The 14,840-nt window shown below is 41.7% G+C and overlaps 2 protein-coding genes and 1 long non-coding RNA gene across 3 annotated transcripts in view; all 3 read right to left on the minus strand.

Annotated features, from left to right (window-relative positions):
• Positions 1 to 551: 551 nt before the first annotated feature.
• LOC135085719 (uncharacterized) lies at positions 552 to 4,467 on the minus strand. The gene is made up of 3 exons (XR_010260203.1): positions 4,299 to 4,467; positions 2,524 to 2,588; positions 552 to 1,601 (listed from the first exon to the last, which is right to left on the minus strand). It is a non-coding gene; the product is annotated as an uncharacterized LOC135085719 (long non-coding RNA).
• A 220-nt stretch (positions 4,468 to 4,687) lies between these two features.
• Positions 4,688 to 5,774, minus strand: LOC135085611 (uncharacterized). The gene is made up of 3 exons (XM_063980386.1): positions 5,692 to 5,774; positions 5,408 to 5,575; positions 4,688 to 5,291 (listed from the first exon to the last, which is right to left on the minus strand). The coding sequence occupies exons 1-3, from the start codon at positions 5,772 to 5,774 to the stop codon at positions 4,688 to 4,690; spliced, it is 855 nt and encodes a 284-aa protein (XP_063836456.1).
• Positions 5,775 to 5,788: 14 nt separating this feature from the next.
• The window catches only part of LOC135085612 (neurofibromin-like), a 33,871-nt gene continuing 24,819 nt past the window's right edge, over positions 5,789 to 14,840 (minus strand). Inside the window, 7 exon segments of the mRNA XM_063980388.1 lie at positions 5,789 to 6,109; positions 6,842 to 6,940; positions 7,382 to 7,469; positions 8,926 to 9,001; positions 9,153 to 9,285; positions 11,391 to 11,507; positions 12,066 to 12,155. Of these exon segments, the coding sequence (XP_063836458.1) occupies positions 5,789 to 6,109; positions 6,842 to 6,940; positions 7,382 to 7,469; positions 8,926 to 9,001; positions 9,153 to 9,285; positions 11,391 to 11,507; positions 12,066 to 12,155 (924 nt within the window).

Raw genomic sequence — 14,840 nt, forward strand, 5'->3', positions numbered from 1 at the left:
TATTATATTATTATAAATGCATAAAACGCTATACGCCTTCTATGTATATGGGGGAAAATTTATTTATTTGAAAATTAGTTGTTATAACACCCTATATTCCTGAAAGTATTGGACCACTAATAATGGACTTTACTATATTATTTAATCACTTTCGACAATGTCTAATGATAATTATGAGAACTACATTTTTGTATGTTTGTGTCAGGGATGTTATGGATATCCGTAACCGTAACCGAAACTATCGGATATCCGAAATAACAAAAATATCTGTAACCGTAACCAAAACCGTAATCAAAAGTTTCGGATATAGGCAGTCTAAATCATTTTTTTTTTAATATTTGTTACTTGTCTGGCATTCCCTGACACCATCTGTTTTACCTTTGCCGTCATAGTACTTACATAAAGTGGCTATGTGTATCTTTTTAAAATTCTAATAACCGTAACCGAAATTATATCCGTAACCGTAACCGGTATAATATTATTCTAATATCCGTAACCGTATCCATAACCGATACTTCATATCCGTAACATCCCTGGTTTGTGTCTTTAGCTAGGTAAAATGTTAAATTAATGAACCTTAACATATCTTGCTATGGTTCAAAATACGGTGGCAAATATCTTCTTTTTGGTAGTCTATGATTGTCATTTCATCGCGGTGCAACTGTTAAAGCAAATTGTCTATGATCTATGACCTTTCTCATTATCATAGACAGAGTCTAAAGTGTCCTACGGAACCTACGTTTACAATTAGAGCCATTTTGACTACACATATAACATATAAGTGCATAATCTTAGTTAAATAACACCTATATGGAGTTTTCATACGAGCGCTTCGTCTAAAGTGAGGCAAAAATCATAAGTCACCAAGTTATCTTATAGTTCCAAAATACTGAACTGTCCTATCCATGACATTGACAGTGGGGCGCCACCGTCAATACCGGATCGCTGGTTCCGATTTTGCCATGTTGGAAACCATATAGTTGAACGATGGTAGCGCCCCCCTGTCAATGAGTTTGGTGAGACAAGTCAATGTAGGTCATCTAAACATACGTTTTCACTAGTTGACTTAGTCAACTGTCAGAACGCATGGGAAAAACTAAAGCAGTGGTCTCGTGCCTCACTTTTCTAGCGCTTACTCGGTTTCTAGGCGTTATAATTCTACGTGCATAAGACATTTAAACATTTATAACGTAACAACAAATAAGCTACAGTGTCACCCCGAATTGTGATCTATGCTTTGGGTGACAGGGTTGAAAATAGGCTGTTAGATACATCGGCCACGCCCCCAGTTTTCTTATGAAGAGATGAGGAATAATTTATGATCTATCGTCGCTGTCAGTTCAAAAGGATGTATGTTATACCAGTAGGTTTTCAGGAGACACAAAAAACTGTATATTTTTTAAAGTATTTGACATATACGTCATTTTGAACTGACAGCAACGCTATGCTGTTAATAATAGGGTTCAAAATAGGTTGTTAGATACATCGGCCACGCCCCAGTTTTCTTATGAAGAAGATGAGGATGAATTTGGTTCGAAACAGCGTCGTATACAGCTATTCCACTTCTTATGGTGACTGGAGGGGCGTCATACCTTTGTATCCTGGTAAAGATAGTAAATATAATAAATTAAACTAAGTAAGGTTCAATTGCACCACGTAACTTTAACCGTAACTATATTTTCTGTATGGAGTTTGACAGATTTCTGACGTTTGTTCAAGTTAGATGGTGCAACCCAGTTTATGTAACTAGTGTACTAAATCTGTAAGTCTAGATATTAGCACGTCACTACCTTGTTTAATATACCACGCAATTTTGTATACCCATTCTTATAAGATACACTATACAAGAATGCATGGTAAATTCAGTGAACTGCTCCTGAATCGAATGTACCTACTACTGCTATTTCTATTTATTTATATTAACCGGCAGACAGTGGTGACTGAGTTTGTTGCGGCGCTTCTTCTCAGCACTTGCCAAATGTTGGTCTCGAAGCGCTGGTAGGGTAAAAAGATTATGAGACATGTAGAGGCTCCTTAAGAGCAAAATGACGATTTGTAAGAACTATTTATTAGTCTAAACAAATAAAGAAATTTTGACTTTGACTTTGACTTTAGTGCTAAGTCAACTCTTGTATCTCAAAGAACTAAGTTTTCTGGAAGAGATCGTTTCCTAGCGATAACACTGCTTATATTAAGTCGTTTTATTTATTGTTAAACGCCATCCAGTTCCAAACTAAGTAAAGTTTATATACGCCCCTTAGATGACCTTTCGTGACAGTTTATCTTTTCGAGGTCACTTCGTATCAACTGTTTGTCAATTCGCTTTGCTAAGCGATTTCACTTTGTTCAGTGAAAGAGTTTCTTTCTGCTTGTTCTCAGTACATTATTTTTCCTAAGCCAAAAATTGGAACGATTTAAAGTCCTTTGTAAGCAAAAAACCTCATCATTGATCTCATTCATTTCATTATCATGAGTATAAAGGTATCTTTATAAAAATCTGTCAACTTTAAAAATAACACTTACTTTTAAGGATTCCTTGCTCTAAGTGTCTTGACCGGAACAGTAGATGGTCGGCTGGCGGTGCACACCTGTAAACAAAAGTAGGATGACGGAATAAGTTAAACACTGTAGTTGTATCGTTCGTTCGTTTCAGCCAAATGACGTCCAGTGCTGGACAAAGGCCTCCTCCAAGGTTTTCCACAGTGAACAGTCCTGCGCTGCCCGCATCCAGGCTCTTCCCGCGACCTTTACCAGATCGTCGGTCCACCTAGTAGGAGGCCTGCCCACGCTACGTCTTCCAGCCCGTGGTCGCCACTCGAGAACTTTTATGCCCCAACGGCCATCGTCGTTAGTTAGTTGTAGTTGTATAATATAGTCTATCCAATATAGCTTGATTAGAATGACAGCTGCCATCAAAAGTAACGACATAACTTTGTAGTAGCGATCAATGAGAGCTAAATATTGGCGGACAAGAAATAATTCACGTCTGACCTACAAACAATATTTTCGACGACAGTGCTTCCAATAAAAATGTTAATTTCGTGTAAATGCAGCGTTAAATTACACCAATAAGTAGTAATTCGAAATTATAAAAATCAAGCTAGAGTATTAACGACGTCTCGACAAGGTTATCTCGAGTTACAAAAATGTTAGTGTTGGGACATATCGACAAATGTCATATTAAATTAAAACTAATTTTTTAACATATTTAACAAATTTTTTCTCTAACTAATTTTTTAACATATTTAAGTCATGTTATACGTTTTTCTAAATTTTCACTATTAAAAACCAAAAAACATTTCATTCTTAAATAATCAAAAATCGGAAATCAATCACCGGTAATTTTTTGGGTATTCATAGCACCGTTGCTCTAGAAGAGATGCCCACCGCCCTCTAGCGAGAGGAAAAAACCACTGAAGAACACTGATGATAATGACTACGACTTAGGTTGTACACCCTTGGCATGAATTTTAAATTTTAGTGTCTTTAAATTTAAATCATAATTGTCATTTTTATGAATAAAGATATGAAGAAAAATTGGGTGCATTTTTTATATCATTTTTTCGAAAACTTATCGATACATCTATGTGAACCGTACGAAACATACCCAACACTAGTCACATTCATTTGACAGCCGTCATTCTAATCAAGCTATATTGGATAGACTATAGGTACTATTTTGCTAAAATGTATGTATGTAGCAATGTAACAAACTTGACATGTTTTATTAAGTTCAATGAGGAGAGTAAAGTGTCTATGGGGATATACAAAGGGGAGTCAAGTGTCTAAAGGGAGATTTCAAAGGAATCCGAAGGGGAATCAAGTGTCTAAGGGGTGTCCAAGACGATTTTGTTACATCGTCAATGGTCATTATTAATATTTGGAAATACTATGTAACTTGTTTTAAATAAAATAAAATAAATAACGTGTGCTAGGGGGAGTCGCGTGTCTAGGGGAGTCGCGTGTCTAGGGGAGTCGCGTGTCTCAAGGGGAAATCACGAGTCTAAAGGGGATTCAAGTTTCTCAAGGGACAGTTGAGCGTCAAGGAGAAGTGCAAAGGGGAGTCACGTATCTAAGGGGAGTTTACACGGGAATGAAGTATCTAAGGGGGAGTCCAAAGGGGAGTCATGTGTCTCAAGGGGGAGTCACGTGTCTAAAGCAAGGGCAAAGGGCAGTCGCGTGTCTAAGGGGAGTGCAAAGGAGACTCACGTGTCCAACTGTATTATTGTTGTTCTGATAATAAATAAATAAATAAAAATAATAAAATTAAAATAAGATACTATGTTAAAATAAGGTACCAGCGAGCCGGTGCGGGTCGTCCTTGGGGTCGGGGTCGGGCGGCGGCGGGCGCACGAGCGGCTCGTCGCCGGGCAGGCAGGTCTCCACCATGGCCTCGAGGCAGTTCACGAATAGCTCGCTGCTCTCGGCTGTGCACTGTCTAGGGGGAGCCAAGTGTCTAGGGGGAGCCAAGTGTCTAGGGGGAGCCAAGTGTCTAGGGGAGTCAAGTGTCTAGGGGAGTCCAAGGGGGAGTCACGTGTCAAAGGGGAATCAAGTGTCTCAACGGGAGATCTAGTGTATGTACCAGCGAGCCGGTGCGGGTCGTCCTTGGGGTCGGGGTCGGGCGGCGGCGGGCGCACGAGCGGCTCGTCGCCGGGCAGGCAGGTCTCCACCATGGCCTCGAGGCAGTTCACGAATAGCTCGCTGCTCTCGGCTGTGCACTGTCTAGGGGGAGCCAAGTGTCTAGGGGGAGCCAAGTGTCTAGGGGGAGCCAAGTGTCTAGGGGAGTCAAGTGTCTAGGGGAGTCCAAGGGGGAGTCACGTGTCAAAGGGGAATCAAGTGTCTCAACGGGAGATCTAGTGTATGTACCAGCGAGCCGGTGCGGGTCGTCCTTGGGGTCGGGGTCGGGCGGCGGCGGGCGCACGAGCGGCTCGTCGCCGGGCAGGCAGGTCTCCACCATGGCCTCGAGGCAGTTCACGAATAGCTCGCTGCTCTCGGCTGTGCACTGTCTAGGGGGAGCCAAGTGTCTAGGGGGAGCCAAGTGTCTAGGGGAGTCCAAGGGGGAGTCACGTGTCAAAGGGGAATCAAGTGTCTCAACGGGAGATCTAGTGTATGTACCAGCGAGCCGGTGCGGGTCGTCCTTGGGGTCGGGGTCGGGCGGCGGCGGGCGCACGAGCGGCTCGTCGCCGGGCAGGCAGGTCTCCACCATGGCCTCGAGGCAGTTCACGAATAGCTCGCTGCTCTCGGCTGTGCACTGTCTAGGGGGAGCCAAGTGTCTAGGGGGAGCCAAGTGTCTAGGGGGAGCCAAGTGTCTAGGGGAGTCAAGTGTCTAGGGGAGTCCAAGGGGGAGTCACGTGTCAAAGGGGAATCAAGTGTCTCAACGGGAGATCTAGTGTATGTACCAGCGAGCCGGTGCGGGTCGTCCTTGGGGTCGGGGTCGGGCGGCGGCGGGCGCACGAGCGGCTCGTCGCCGGGCAGGCAGGTCTCCACCATGGCCTCGAGGCAGTTCACGAATAGCTCGCTGCTCTCGGCTGTGCACTGTCTAGGGGGAGCCAAGTGTCTAGGGGGAGCCAAGTGTCTAGGGGGAGCCAAGTGTCTAGGGGAGTCAAGTGTCTAGGGGAGTCCAAGGGGGAGTCACGTGTCAAAGGGGAATCAAGTGTCTCAACGGGAGATCTAGTGTATGTACCAGCGAGCCGGTGCGGGTCGTCCTTGGGGTCGGGGTCGGGCGGCGGCGGGCGCACGAGCGGCTCGTCGCCGGGCAGGCAGGTCTCCACCATGGCCTCGAGGCAGTTCACGAATAGCTCGCTGCTCTCGGCTGTGCACTGTCTAGGGGGAGCCAAGTGTCTAGGGGGAGCCAAGTGTCTAGGGGGAGCCAAGTGTCTAGGGGAGTCAAGTGTCTAGGGGAGTCCAAGGGGGAGTCACGTGTCAAAGGGGAATCAAGTGTCTCAACGGGAGATCTAGTGTATGTACCAGCGAGCCGGTGCGGGTCGTCCTTGGGGTCGGGGTCGGGCGGCGGCGGGCGCACGAGCGGCTCGTCGCCGGGCAGGCAGGTCTCCACCATGGCCTCGAGGCAGTTCACGAATAGCTCGCTGCTTTCGGCTGTGCATTGGTTCTGAAGGATGCAAACGTTTATGAAATTAACTAAAAAGGATTTAGGACGCTATTTGGATCAAATATGTAATTGCTCAATAATGAATAATAAATAAATAAATAAATAAATAAATGTTATACATCTATCATACTAATATTGACTGCTGCTGTCTTTCCTGAAAACTAAAATCCGGGTCTTTTTCAAGGCGAGAGTGAATAGGCACTTACAGGGCAGATATGTACCATCCTAGACTGCATCTCACTTAACACCAGGTGCGATTGCGGTCAAATACCTGCCTAATGTTATGCATAAAAAATATATTATACAGCTAGGGCAAGAAAGGGTAGCTGCCGATTGGACAATTTACTTTCTGCATAAATAAAATACTGGACACCTAAGGCGGCGACCGAGACTGGAAACCATTAGGTCCGATTTCCACTAAGGCAGAACGGAGCGAAGAATTGTCTTTAATAACAATTCAGGTTTCCTGAATAATAAAATCTGATTGGTTATTCAAAACACTTCTCCGCCCCGCTCCGCTTTGATGGAAACTTTGCCTTACTGAACTTAGGTATCTGTCTCCTGTCTCTGTGTCACGCTAACTGCTGCTAACTTTTATGACATTTTCATCAAGCAGTGGCAATGTCATTTTAAAATTTACATGCATCCATTTTGCAGCTGTCAATTTTCAGTTGATAGCCGTCAGCCATAACCGTAAATCACAATAATGCACAAAAAAAGGAAGTAACTGACCTTCGTGAAAGGTCCAGCGAACCGCCACAGTCCGCCGAAGCCGCAACTCTGCATGTAATGAAGTTGCTGTTGGCTCGCGTCTTCGGACGCCAGCATGTTCTGAGGACAAATATAACTTTTCAATATAAATGGTATAACACTAAACAATATTTTTGCTTTCCATGCCCGGTGGACAACACGTACGTAGTGAAACAATGTATTGTGTAGACAATTTTGTTGAATGTTGTCATGTTTTTGTTGATTGTGTGGGGCAAAACACGCGCTGGAGACCCGGTTTTGAATAAATAGTCTGGTTCCGAGCACAGACATGGTATCAATCACTCATCAACTACATTTTTTTCTAAACGGACTGCACTTTTATAAAATACCATCCACCACTTATGTATTTACCCTATTTATAAGCAAATAAAGAATTTGAAAAGAAATCCGATTCTTTTTATTCTTCTCTGTGGCGAGTCGCGTGTCTAGGGAACTTTGCGTGTTCATCGCCAATAACAAAAGAAAAAAAAAAGATTCTTAGGACAATGACAATGTTCTTACCTGAATAATGCTCTGCACAGCGCTGAGTATGACTTGGTCGCTGCAGTGCGTCAACACGTGGTTTATACGCATGTCCAGTAAGCTGTGTCTGTTGGGGACACAAAATATGTTTTGAGACCTCGTTTACACTGATATTTCCGTAAAAAAGGAAAGGTACACATTTTGAATGTGTCAAGAAAAAGAAAAAAATAAGAAAAGCAGTACCAGTAATAACAGATATTTCTTTTTGACTAATCTTAACATGAGTCAAAAAATTGTCTATACACTATTGCAGACGCTGGATTTTAATGCACTTTTATGTTTTTGTAATCATAATAACTGTTGCATAAATAGCAATACAATTGACTACAAAAATAGCTCTTTTCCACCTTCTTCTTTCCCTTAAGTCCGAGAGGGTCGTTCTACTGCAGTGGAAACGAAATGACCTCAAGTATCTAAATAGAGTTAAATGTCCAAGGAGAGCAAAGAATCTCAATGGGGAGTCACGTGTCTAAAGGGGAGTCACGTGTCTCAATGGGGAGCCAAGTATATCAATAGGGAGTCACGTGTCTAAAGGGGAGTTACGTGTCTAAATGGCGTCAAGTGTCTAAGGAGAGTCAAGTATCCCAATGGGGAGTCACGTGTCTAAGGGGCGTCAAGTGTCTAAATAGAATCAAGTGTTTAAGGGGAGTCTAATGTCACAAATCACATGTAAATCAGAGAGGGTCGTTCTACTGCAGTGGAGCCGAAATGACCTGATGATCAAGTGTCTAAATAGAGTCAAGTGTCTCAATAGGGAACCAAGTATCTCAATGGGGAGTCACTTGTCCAAAGGGGAGTCACGTGTCTAAAGGGGAGTAACGTATCTAAGGGGAGTCACGTATCTAAGGGGAGTCAAGTGTCTAAGTGGAGTCACGTGTCTCAGTGTCTCAATGGGGAGCCAAGTATCTCAATGGGGAGTCACGTGTCTAAAGGGGAATCACGTGTCTAAGGGGAGTCGAGTGTCTAAGGAGAGTCAAGTATCTCAAAGGAGAGCAAAGTATCTCAATGGGGAGTCACGTGTCTAAAGGGGAGTCATGTGTCTAAAGTGGAGTCACGTGTCTAAAGGGGTGTAAAGTGTCTAAGGAACGACAAGTATCTCAATGGGCAGTTACTTGTCTAAAGAGGAGTCACGTGTCTAAAGGGAGTAAAGTGTCTCAAAGGAGAGCAAAGTATCCCAATGGGGAGTCACATGTCTAAAGGGGAATCACGTGTCTAAGGGGCGTCAGATGTCTAAGGGGAGTCAAGTGTCACAAATCACATGTAAATCAGAGAGAGTCGTTCTACTGCAGTGGAGACGAAATGACATGATGATCAAGTGTCTAAATAGACTCAAGTGTCTCAATAGGGAACCAAGTATCTCAATGGGGAGTCACTTGTCTAAAGGGGAGTCACGTGTCTAAAGGGAATCAAGTGTCTAAATAGTCAAGTGTCTAAGGGGAGACTAACAAAGTAAATCAGAGAGGGTCGTTCTACTGCAGTGAAGACGAAATGACTTGATGATGATGATAATATTATTGACTTACATGACGGGGAATACTTTGGGGAACACCACAGATCCCTCAGCTAAGTACTGGTACAGGATTCGGATTTCGTCTTCATCTGAAATAAATGTTTTATTTTTATTGGGCTAAATACCTAAATTGATACCACAGATACATACATACACATAGTCATTTAGTTCTTAAGATCCCTCGGAACAAAACACAAGGGGGTGATTCCATACTTTTGCTCGTAAGTATAGAATACTAACCTGTGGTATACTTTACTAGAGTGGCCAGTACGGTCAGCACAAGGGCTTGCGTCGTGAAGTCGGACAAAACAGACGGGTCTAACAGGCAGTTGCTCTCTGGACTCGATGTGGTGTCCTTGTCCGTTGACCCTTGCTGTAAGAGATAGAAATATAATTTTGTATTAGGAAGACCAACATAGGAGTAACCTACTTCTGAGCGAGGGCGGTAGGAGACTAGGCCAAACTGTTCCCTCTGACAATCTGGCCTGTCTGTCCCCTCTGACAGTCTGGCCTGTCTGTCCCTTCTGACAGTCTCGCCTCTGTCCCTTCTGACAGTCTGGCCTGTCTGTCCCCTCTGATAGTCTGGCCTGTCTGTCCCTCTGACAGTCTGGCGTGTCTGTCTCTTCTGACAGTCTGGCGCGTCTGTCCCCTCTGACAGTCTGGCCTGTCTGTCCTCTCTGACAGTATGGCCTAGGAGGGGGTAGGCATTGTGGCCCAGGGGGAAGGGACGCAAATCAGATTTATTTTAGGCTGGGTTCCCTGGACTTGGAACAGTTTTTACACCTTATTTGTTATCATCATGAAATGATATCCCGTTTGTTAAACATCAATCCATATAATATCTCAGAAATAATCAGAAAAGAAAATACAGCAAGTTTTAAAGCCTACATTACCAATATAGTCGATCATTTAAAAGAATTCAACCAAACATAAGAAGCCAACACATTACAACAATAAAAATCACAAACTAAATCACCGCACTGCAATTGGAGTACTCCACTAGCTCCAATTTCAGGTGGATTTCAATAGCACTCATTTAAAAAAAAAGTCTTCTGACCTTCAGCTCATAGACTTCGCTGGCTCGCACATCTAGAAAGAATGAGGGTGGATCGTGCGGCGAAGTAAGCTTACTTGGGGCGATTAAGTGGCCGTCGACCAGTTGGTCGTCTCAGTTACAGATCGTTTCATCCACGAAGACGCGCCCCAGCATTCTTCCGCTAATTTAAGTGTTATAGGTACACGCTAAATAATCCACGAGTGCACACGCACACTACAATAATGAAGCTCGGATTGCTCTAATCAAACTCCCCGCACTCCGCGCTTCCCTCGACCAAAATTTGTTCGGGCGCGTCTTCGTGGATGAAACGATCTATACCGCTGGGAAGACGAAGTCGCTAAGGTTCTGCGTGATCTCCACGTCGATAACTGGCGCAGAAGAGACCGGAATGGACTGTTACTGTCGGAGTCCAAGACTCCAAGGCTGCTGCACAAACGGGGACTATTCCCACCTCTCGTTCCCACCGCTGCAACTCCTGTGTAGCCAGGATCTACAGCTTGACCGCCAGTAACACAACCAGTGAAGGTCAACTTTGTCCAGGGGGAAAGTTAGGTTGCTGCAGCAGCTAGGTTAATCAGTCTATAACTGGCGCAGAAGTGACCGGAATCAGAGTTCGAAAGGATAATTATCAATGATAATTATCACGATAATTATCATGATAATTATCGTGATAATAACAGATGGATAATTATCGGTTGATAATAACAAAAAAATGCGCTCGTGAAAATGTACTGTATTCGAAGTTTTCGAACGTGTATTTCCATACGTGCGGCTAGTGGTGGGCGTTAATCAACATATACAGGGTGTTAGGTAAATGGTTATATGAGCCGACACTAGCCCATGTTAACATGGTCATATAAATGGGATGGTGAAGTCAGAAATTTGATATCATCATTTAATTTTTTTAAATTTTCATACATAATAAATTTTATAAAATCCGTTTTGTATGAAAATTAAAATAATTAATATGAAGATATCAATTTTCTGACTTCATCATACCATTTATATGACCATGTTAACATGGGCTAGTGTCGGCTCATATACCCATTTACCTAACACCCTGTATACCTATATTTTAGCTCTAAATTGGTCACTAGTTATCTAATGTCAAAATATTCATCTATTTTCCAAACTTTATGCGACTAGCGATGGATAACTTGGACAACAATCAGCAACCAAAAAAATAAAGCAACATTTGCCATCAGAATTTCTTATGAAACAATATGACAAATGTATCCAATACTGTTGATAATTATCCGATAATTATCTGATAATTATCCGATAATTATCTGATAATTATCATGAAGCGTAATTATCTTGATAATTTCGAACCCTGACCGGAATGGACTCTTATTGTCGGAGACCAAGACCCACTTTGGGTCGCTGCGCCAGCTTATTTGGTCTTCTGACACTACACTCACCGATAGTACCTTGATGCAAGTCTCAGGGTAGTCGCTGTCTCCAGACTTGGTGGATGAGGGCCGGTCGGTAGCGTCATCCGTGCTGCCTGGTGATATCCTGCCGTCGTCTTCTACCACCTTGGGAAGGAAGAAATGATGTAAAGACCATGGGATATTATGGAGATATTCGAACAAGAATTTTATTTTGAAACTACACTTGACAAATTGTGTACTTGACACCACAGTCAATTGCCATACTTTTATGAGCTTTCAAAACGCATAGCAAGTTTTTGAGGTCTTTTTTACAATACATCTATTGACATGGTTTCAACTCTATTGTTGATGCTGTCAAACATCCCTATGCTAACAATATCTATGCTAATAACCGTAAGCTGTTTATCTTGGCAGGTGAACACAGATGGCTCTCATCCTCAAAATTTTAGCATCAACCTATCACAACTATCAACATCGCCACCATTTTTTTACGTCGGGAAATGCTTTTAGAATACCTACTGGTGGATGGGGACGACCATGGTCGACAGTTCGACAGAAGGGCGAGGCCTATCCACTAAAACCTGACGGTGTCTACCAAAGTCCGATGAAACGTAACCGCGAGCTCTCGAGCGAGCCTCTTTAGCTTCAAGGAGTCCACCAATCCCCTGCTGCTTTTTATAGAAGTTTAATACGCATACTCACTTCTATCCCATTATCATCGCCTCCCTGTTCGGACCTGGCCGCGTCGCCAGTAGCGCCGTGTTGCATACTATGCGCGCGCCCTTCGCTGTCCTGTAGGATAGTATAGTATACTTTAGTACAGTGGAGGGATGATAGGGTAACATATAGGGGATGGGTTACATTGAGGGTGTTGAGATGTTTTGGGAGGTATTTGTGGATAATTTTATTTATGATCATATTGTGATAATAGCTCTAGTTTTGGCATCGGTCACTTATTTATTTTTGTTGTAGAAAAAAAAAAGCACTTTTATACGTCCCAGTATTAACCCTACCGCTGCTTCGGGACAATAAATGGGCCAGTGCTGAAAAGAAGCAGCGCAAGAAATTCAGTCACCATTAACTAAATTGTAGGTATTTTATTGTAATCATTTTTTTTTAATCAAAATTGCTGAAAACAACTTCAGACGGCGGATATTTTTTTTAAACAACTACACTCTTGTGTTCACAATAAACACAATGAGGGCTATCGTTTTTATACTTAACAGTTGGCACCCCTGGCGACTGACAGGACCTTACTCTACAGTGGCGCCATCTTGATGAGTGCAAATGCCATAGTCCTCCTACCACTTTAGCGCTCACCAGTTGGTGCCACTGTCTTCGCTACTAGCAAGTGACAGGACCTTACTCTACAGTGGCGCTAACTGGTGAGCGCTAAAACGATAGCCCTCATTAGAATTTAAATCTTCTTTGTCGGAATTAAAACAATAGCAAAAATGTTCCAGTTTATCTCGATTTTTGCCCTTACAAACTTATTTACAGATTATTTCATTCCAAAATACCTCCCAATACACTACGCACAACAAATCAGAGGACAGGGTACACACGGGGTAAGACAGATAAAAATTCATTTAAAGCATCTATTATAGGTATATCTCTTTCTATAGAAAGCTGTGCTTCCTTCTCGATTTGTTCTAAAGCTGGAAGCTTGTTTTGTTTGGTTTTGTGTCTTATTATACAGTGTTTAAGGTGCAGTTCTAAATGTGAGATGTTGTCACATGTTGATTTAGTTGATTTTTGGTGCACGCTTTTTATTGTGATTCTTTTCTAGATAAATGTAAAAATCTTATGGCGCTGAAAGTACCGCTAAATAGTTGCAGTGCTTTTTTAGCATGTTACACGTCAGCTAAAATTACGTGGAATTTGGTGATGTATTTTTGTATCGCAGCTTCGTTTTTGTTTTGACGTATTACGCGATTTTAAGTTGTTACAGTTTGTGATTGTCTCAATTTCAAAATTAAGACCAATCACAAGTTTGAATATTCGGATTTGTATGTGTTAATACAGGCCTTGTTGTCAACTATCATTTGTTTTTTTTTCTTGTTTAAATACGGATGATGGTATCACTTTATGTGCTAGCAAACGAATTGTGTTTCGTGTAGGATTTCGCTTTGAAATCTAAACTATTCCATGCGGGATTTAGGTAATCTATATTTGAGAGCACTTCTATGGGTTTTGGATCTAATATTTTTCACACATATCTGATATTGTAAAAAATATCCATCAGAAAACATGGAACCATAAAAAAAATGGTTTCAATAGTATAGAAAAAAAAAGCATATATTCTAAAGATAGTATTTTGTTTAGAATATCAGATATAATAAGAATTCTATAAACTCTATCAAAGCAAATTCAAAAATCTATTTTTGATTTGTTAATTTAGCACATTTTGTTAAAACTTTCAGTACATTTTCTTTAAATCTTGTCTTGGTCGGCAATTCGGCATATGCAACCTTTTAATTAATTTTTAGTATCAGTGTATCATCAAAAATGTTTTATAGTACAGAAGATAATTTATAAACACAAATTGTACAGGTAACACAATATAAAATACAATAATAGGAAAACCAAATAAAAAAGTAATCTTGATACGCGTTCAAATTATCTTTTATAGTTTTTGAAAGCAAGACTCACGCGAAACCAGACGTATGAATTTTCGCTGCAATGCAATACGATGCATGCATGTTCTTGAATAAAGCTTGATTAAGACAACCACGTAACTATGTTATTTTATCTGAACGCGTATCAATATTAACTAATTTTCATCACAATTACCCTAGGTGGTCCAATGGAATCTTTGGAGGTGGGCACTGAAAACGATCGTTGCGTTTTGAAAAGCATTCTTGCAGACGCCTACAGACAACAAGCGGAAAGCGATACTACCCGAAAACACGCCAAAAAATAACGATAACGGTAATAACGTGTTACCGTTATTGCCGTTATTAATAAGGATGAGGTTTGATCAGTATTCGTTATATTTTTAGTTTTTAAGAAATAAATTATTGAATTTTGAAGGCAGTCAAAAATACCGTTATTTTAAAAATAACGACAGGTATTCATAACAACCAAAACGATTCACAAACGAATTTTGTAAAATTTAAATATTTTTTTATCAAATAACGATTCAAAATACCGTTACCATATACCGTGAAAATAACGAATACCGTCGGAGAAGTGGCAAGGGGTGACGAACGAATACGAATGCATACAAACGATATCAATAACCAATCCATACAGTTGCATGAAAGAACACAATGTGATATAGTAGTATGGTCGTAACATGTGGCCCTACATACTGAAAGGTAAGAGTTTGTTAGTCAGATATGGTGGTAGTTGGAAGATTGTATAACAAATAATTTATTCCCATTAACTTACACACAGTCTTATAATCCTTTTTTTCACTTTTATTAATGACTAGCTTTCCGCCCGCGGCTTCGCCCGCGTGGAATTTTGTCTGTC

Source organism: Ostrinia nubilalis, chromosome 29, assembly GCF_963855985.1.
Source record: "Ostrinia nubilalis chromosome 29, ilOstNubi1.1, whole genome shotgun sequence".
NCBI classification, from domain to species: Eukaryota; Metazoa; Arthropoda; class Insecta; order Lepidoptera; family Crambidae; genus Ostrinia; species Ostrinia nubilalis.

What these genes read in the sequence shown, in the direction of transcription:
- LOC135085611 (XM_063980386.1), bottom strand. Translation starts at nt 5,774, where the DNA reads ATGGTGGAGACCTGCCTGCCCGGCGACGAGCCGCTCGTGCGCCCGCCG. An exon ending in CCCAAGGACGACCCGCACCG is followed by an intron (nt 5,576 to 5,691) that starts GCTCGCTGGTAC and finishes GGCTCCCCCTAG; the next exon opens with ACACTTGGCTCCCCCTAGAC. An exon ending in CCCAAGGACGACCCGCACCG is followed by an intron (nt 5,292 to 5,407) that starts GCTCGCTGGTAC and finishes GGCTCCCCCTAG; the next exon opens with ACACTTGGCTCCCCCTAGAC.